At 39.5% G+C, this 6,627-nt stretch overlaps 1 protein-coding gene across 1 annotated transcript; it reads right to left on the bottom strand.

The window, feature by feature from the left end:
• Window positions 1-2,482: 2,482 nt before the first annotated feature.
• On the bottom strand, window positions 2,483-3,588 carry LOC126251714 (uncharacterized). Its single transcript, XM_049952308.1, has one exon. It carries the CDS (start codon window positions 3,571-3,573, stop codon window positions 2,878-2,880), a length of 696 nt encoding a protein of 231 aa, XP_049808265.1. The 5' UTR covers window positions 3,574-3,588; the 3' UTR covers window positions 2,483-2,877.
• Between the last annotated feature and the right edge of the window lie 3,039 nt (window positions 3,589-6,627).

Raw genomic sequence — 6,627 nt, 5'->3', positions numbered from 1 at the left:
TGCATTGCACCTGCCATTTTTCTCTGTAATCATATGAAGAGAAGGAAATAAGAATGTAATAGAATAATATAATGTGAAATGAAGTCCAGCAGCAGCAACTGGACAGATCAGTGAACAATGAGACAGACAGTTGCATAGGATCAGGGAATGAATTTGTGAAATAAAATAGCATTGCAAGTTACGTGGAGTACAAGAAGCTTCAGCATACCTACAACGAAATAACTATTGCCTCTAGTTATTTCTTGGCTTACTGCAAACAAATTAATGAAAAGTCATTGTAATGAGTATACTTAATGTATTATGTGGGTATTCCTTTTTAGATGGCACTGCAAAAGAGCAAAATACACTTCATAATTTCTGTGATCCTATTAAGAACTGGAAATACATCTCTTAAAATACGCTGCAGTGAGGATTAAAAGAACTAATCACGGTAGATCCCCCACTACACCTCATGGTACACAAGTTACTCAAACTATATTCATCCAGTATTTGAGAATTAGAGCACTTGGTGACTTCTAACAACAATACATAATTTCAAACTTTCACAGAACTTCTAGCCACTGACATCCCCCTCCCACAAAATGACGAATGGAAAAAAGTTGCTACATTTTTGCTGTTCATGCAGTAAAACTGCGTCATCTGGCTTGATTTAGTACTATCAGCACTAGTCACAGTAAGTATCCACTTATACCACTGAATGTACATGTAAAATTATATTGCTGAACAACACATAGTTCGAGGGATATGACATTTTGTACCCGGGAGGTTGATTCTGTAAAGAATTGGGGGGGGGGGGTGTTGCTGCTATATGTATATTACAAGAAAGAGCACCCTATTTGAGACAAGCCACTGCCCTTTCTGTTGAACTAATCACTAGTCAGCTGTTCTTTTATTTAGTACTTCACACAAAGCATTTACATTACACGGATTAATAGTGACTATGTACTGATGAAGTCTAGATCTGTTTAAATCAAACGTTGAGCTATGTGGAGCTTGCATTGTACTGTCCACAAATTCTGGTAAACTTATGTAGTGGCTTATGTAGTATTCTTTTAGGCCTATTTTCTTTTTGAATGTCTGGAGAGTTTTAATTTCCTGCTAGATGTCTACTGGCAACCTTTTATTGATTTTTGCACCAAAAAATTAAACTCCAGTCTGGTTTCTAGATAGGGAAGCATGGTTTATATAAAAATTATTTTCGCTTCCAGTACTGTGGTTGTAAATTTCAGGATTCACCTAAATTCACTTTTGTTATCCACAAATACCATTATGGAGCATATCTATTGGCATGTAAGTGTAATTCACTACATTTCCACCATTCACAATGTGGAACACATCGAGATATACAATAATGAAAGACAGGGAAATTGTAGAAACTTCATTTGTATTCAGCAGTCACACAAAACTATCACTGCACTACTGAACACTATTATTCTTAGGCATGCTGAATTTAATCCAGTAAATCAGAATGAAAGGAGCTGCTACTTTTTTTTTTTTTTTTTTTTTTTTTTTTTTTTTTTTTTTTTTTACTGCTGCCTCCTTAGTTATACAAGGCAGCCGTTCTTTATCTGCTGCTGGTCTCTAATACCTATCATGCCATATTGGTACCTAACAGAATGTTGGTTGGTTGTTTTGGGGAAGGAGACCAGACAGCGAGGTCATCAGTCTCATCAGATTAGGGGAGGACGGGGAAGGAAGTCGGCCGTGCCCTTTGAAAGGAACCATCCCGGCATTTGCCTGGAGCGATTTAGGGAAATCACGGAAAACCTAAATCAGGATGGCCGGACGCAGGATTTAACCGTCGTCCTCCTGAATGCGAGACTAGTGTCTAACCACTGCGAACAGAATGTTTTCAGTCCTACAAGCTACATATTCAAATAAGTAGTAGACAGAATAGCTAATGATGAATGTATTTAGTTTTCTTTCTAATTTGTAGGGACTCCCAATTTCTTGCTTTATGTAAGATGGGAAATTATGAATATTATTCATGTGCTGGATATTATCCATGTGCTAGTGCCACCTCAATTTATTTTGCATCTGGATGCATAGGAACTTCAAATATGTAGCCTCATCCATTGTACACCCTTTGACCTCTATGTGTGGTATCTACAGTAATATCCCAAAACATCTATTACCATGCTAATATATTATGACACATCTATCACTGACAGCAATTTGGAAATATTAATTAGCATCCATTCAGAACTCATAATAAGCATTTGCATTGCAAAAAAATAAAATAATACAAAATGCTTTTTTCAGTAAATTATTAAACACATTTGCAGTGGAGGAAATAAGACCATTGCTGAGGGCTGCCAAACACTAAATAATTTACCATACTAACAATGTAAGTAATTTATCAGACTCTGAAATAACAATAATACGAAACTGGTGACGGGTTCGAAGGTGAGGTAACCAGTCTACCTACACCAGTTGTGGTCCTAAAGAATGTCAGGTACCGGTACTTGTGTTAAAATAAAAATTTAGAGTGTTAAAAAATCTTTATTATTAGGTAACAATTACAAATGTTGTCTAGGTTAAAGGCGTACTTGATTAATGCTGAAACACTTATGTAATTCCATTATTCAAGTAACATGATGGGCTCTCAATGTACAGATTAGCATCATTCAGCACAAGCGACAACATCCTGCTGTAGTAAGTGACACACGGTAACTGACACATCACTTCGGTGTCCATATAGCTACAATGATATAATTAAATATATGTAACACCATACAAATTAGTTATGTTGCGCTATGCTATCTAGCATTAATATACAAACTGATGTGTCACGAGAAATGCAGCTTAGTGAAAAAAAAGAGCCACACACACAAAGCTTCCTACCGTAAGTGTAAACCAAACACATAATTAAACACTTCAAGTATGCGGAAAATGAGCTTTCCATTCCATGGGCGCGAGTTCTTCCAATCTTTTATCTAGGAAATTAACCTTCGACGACAGTTGTTGCATAGTACGATCTATTGTTGCCATGCGATGTGTGCAGAGTTCTGGAACTAACGATTCGACACAGGACACACGCTTCTCCAGACTGTCGAGCTTATTTTTCACTGTTTCAATATACGTAGGAGAGAATGCCACTCGCGGGGAAGCTGGGGTATTTTGATGAATGCGAGCAATATCCAAGTAGTACGGATTTGATGCAGAGTTCCCTTGCAGTAAAGTTGACAATGTAATTAGCGTGCCGTCTTTATTCCTTAGTTTAATCACTTCAAAACCATCTTGTGGGAGCCCTAAGCAGTTTTTAATTTCTGTTTTAATTTCCATAAAATTTGAGTCATGTTTTAAATGTATAGGGATAGGTGGTGAATTGAAGCCATCTGTTCCTTGTGGACATTTGTTATCTTGATCGTAACGCCGTACAATAACCCACGACGTGACGACGTCCATAACCATGACAAAGTTATTGACAACAGAATTTACGCAATCCGTGAATTCTGTTGATACAGGTGAAATGTCAGCTAACACCCACACAACACGGAACACAATCACTGCTGAAATCCACACATTATTGGCATCTCTGATTGGATACGCCAACTGAGTGGCGCCAGTCATCTACCTATTACAACACAATGGCTAGCGCCAGCATCCGCCTAGACCTTAGACTTCCGAAGCCAAAGCGAAATGAATTTACTTATATGGTCCCGGTAATAGTCATTGTGACCACATAATCAACACAGACAAAGCAAATACATAATAATAATGTTATAAACTGACGTACTACATTGCTAGGACATCTGACGATAATAGCTTTTAAGTAAGACTATTTGACCAATACAATCAACACCGCCAGTGCCGGTCCCAAGCCCGGGGCCTCACCTTGCAAGTGGTGAGGAAGGGGAAGAGTCTGGCTCCAGATGGTAGTACCCTGTAAGAGCCCCTCACCAGGGTAACAGGTGAAGACAGACAACGGTTGGAAAGCGGAAGAGGATTTTATAAGTCCCAACGGTGGAAAAGCGGAAGAACAGACTTCGTATCATACTTCCTGTAGCGTCTGTATTTTAGAGGGGCGGCTACAAACAGCCTCTGTTCTCCATGTCAGGAGTGGCCTATACATATATGCTGGCAGCAGTTCTAAAATGCCTTTGGGAGTGACGACCCCATCGTAATAATAGCCTATATATGAAATGGTACTTCAAAACCAGCCTCAGAAAAACCAGCCTCCCTGCAGGCGACACGCAGTTCTTGGGGTGCTGGGGGAACTGTGAGAAGTGGGCTACCCGGCACCAACACAATGATGGTGGGTATCATAAATGAGATGACCCTTACTGTGAAGGAGGAAGAGTTGATGGACTTCATGGAAAAGGAGAAAATAGAACTGATAACTGGTGGGACTTGGTGAAGTTAGATGGAAGGGAAGAGGAAGAAGGAAAATGAGGAAAGGCTACACACTCTACTGGAGTGGCAGACAAGAAGCAAATATATATGTGGAAGCAGTAGAATACACAAGTGATAGGGTGATGAGGACTCGGCTGAGGACAAGGAATGTAGTGATGGACTTCATCCAAGTATATGCACGACAAACAGGAAATAAAGAAGAGAACATAGAGGATCTTCTAGAGGTATTAAAGAGTATAATTACAGATGTGGAAGCAATAGTAATGGGTGACCTAAATTGGCAGGTAGGCAAAGAAAGGCTAGGGAAGGAGGAGATAATTGGCCCATATGGATATGGGAGGAAAAATGAGGAAGGAGAGAAACTGGTTGATTTCTGTGAAAGGCTGACTGTGGGCAACTCATGGTTCTGTAAAAAGAATAGCCAAAAGATAATGAGATACGGATGGTGTGATAGACGGATGAAGACAGTCATTGATTACCTTCTGGTGGAAAAGAAAAATCGGACACAGTTGATGGATGTAACTGCACTCCCAGGAGAGGCTTTTGATGGAGACCATCGAGTGGTCGTGGCAAAGATGAGCTTTGATGAACTGAAAGACATAAAGGAAGAAAGGGGTAGGAAAATAAACGTGTGGAAACTAAAGGATGGCATGATATAAGAAAAGTGTTACTTAAAGATAAAATCCCTAACACCAAGTATAGCAATGTTGAAGAGGAATGGGGTAAGTTCAAAGAAGCGTTTGTAAGCTCTGCTGAGAAGACCTGTGGTAGAGTGTCTGGTCCGGAAAGGTAAAGTAAAAGGAGACACCATGGTGGAATGAGAGGGTGAAGGAGACACTTACAGAAAATAAGAAAGCCTGGCATGAATGGAACAGAGACCGAACAGCTGAAAGTAAAAAGAAATACCAGGATAGTAAAAATAAGTGTAAGAAAATGGTAGCAGAAAAAAGAGGAAAAGCTGGGAGAAATTCACCTGAGAGTTGGAAAAAGATGCTACTAGTGGTAAGAAGATGATATATGGAATTGCAAAGAGTATGAGGAAGGAAAAAAACATACAAAAAGCTAGTGAAAGGGGAAAGTGGAGAGCTATTAATGCAACTGAAGGAGGTAGGCAAAAGATGGAAAGAGTACTTTGATAAATTACTAAATGTGAAGAACGACAATGGAAAGGGAATAGAAGTAAAGCAGGGGGCAGGGGTCTGGAAGAAGAGGAGGATATAACGATGTTAGAAATGGATCTAGTTCTGAGAAGAATAAAAACAGGAAAGGCATCTGGGATAGCTGAAATTACTGTGAAGATGATAAAGGCAGCTGGACCAGTTGGGCTACAGTGGCTATATAGACTCATAATATGCATTTGAATCCAAAAATGTGTACCTGAAGAATGGGGAAAGAGAATAATAATCCCAGTTTTCAAGAAGGGTGACAGGAAAGTATGTGATAAATATCGAGGGATCACACTCATATCCCAAATAGCAAAAATAATGGAGAGGATGCCGGAAAGAAGAGTGAGAGAAAAAGTGGAAGGGCATTTAGAAGAGGAGCAGTATGGCTTTCGTCATGGTAGATCAACAGTGGACCCCATCTTTAGTTTGTAACAGTTGATGGATAGACGTTGGGAGTTCGGGAAAGCATATGACAGTTTTATCAGGGAAAAGGTATGGGCAACCTTGAAGAAAAAGGGAGTTGAAAAGCAAACACTCGAAGTCATCCAGGCAATGAATGAAAAAGCTATAGTTGTGTGCAGACACCTGGTGGAAGAACTGAATGGATTAGGAATGTTACGGGACTAAGACAAGGAAGTGTGATATCACCACTACTATTTATAATGGTGATGGATGAAATAGTCAAAGAGACAAAAGAAACCCATAGAGGAAGGGGGATGAAGCTGTTACTATTTGCATATGATATTGTGGTGTGGAGAACAAGCAGTAAGGAGGTACAAAAACAAATAGACATCCTAAATGATGAGGTCGAGAAATATGGAATGAAATTTAGTGTGGAGAAAAGCAGGAGCATGGTGGTAACCAGAGGGGATAGAGAGGGCAAGGAACAAATTCATATTAAGGGACGGGATATTGTGGGACAACTTTAAATATTTGGGAAGTGTATTAATGGTTAATACTCGTTTGGAGACAGAAATTAGCAAAAGAATACAACAGAGTAGTACATTTTACCAGTGTGTGAGGGGCTCGGCGTGGGGAAGGTGCAAGCTGGTGCTATACAAGACTGACTTCACACTCATACTAATTTACAGCTCAGAGACTTGGA

This window comes from Schistocerca nitens, chromosome 4 (assembly GCF_023898315.1).
Source record: "Schistocerca nitens isolate TAMUIC-IGC-003100 chromosome 4, iqSchNite1.1, whole genome shotgun sequence".
Taxonomy (NCBI): Eukaryota; Metazoa; Arthropoda; class Insecta; order Orthoptera; family Acrididae; genus Schistocerca; species Schistocerca nitens.
The sequence above is the reverse complement of the archived record's forward strand: the minus strand, read 5'-3'. Positions and strand labels throughout refer to the sequence as shown.

Excerpts from the sequence above, each read along its gene's own strand:
- LOC126251714 (XM_049952308.1), bottom strand. The coding sequence starts at position 3,573 with ATGACTGGCGCCACTCAGTTGGCGTATCCAATCAGAGATGCCAATAAT.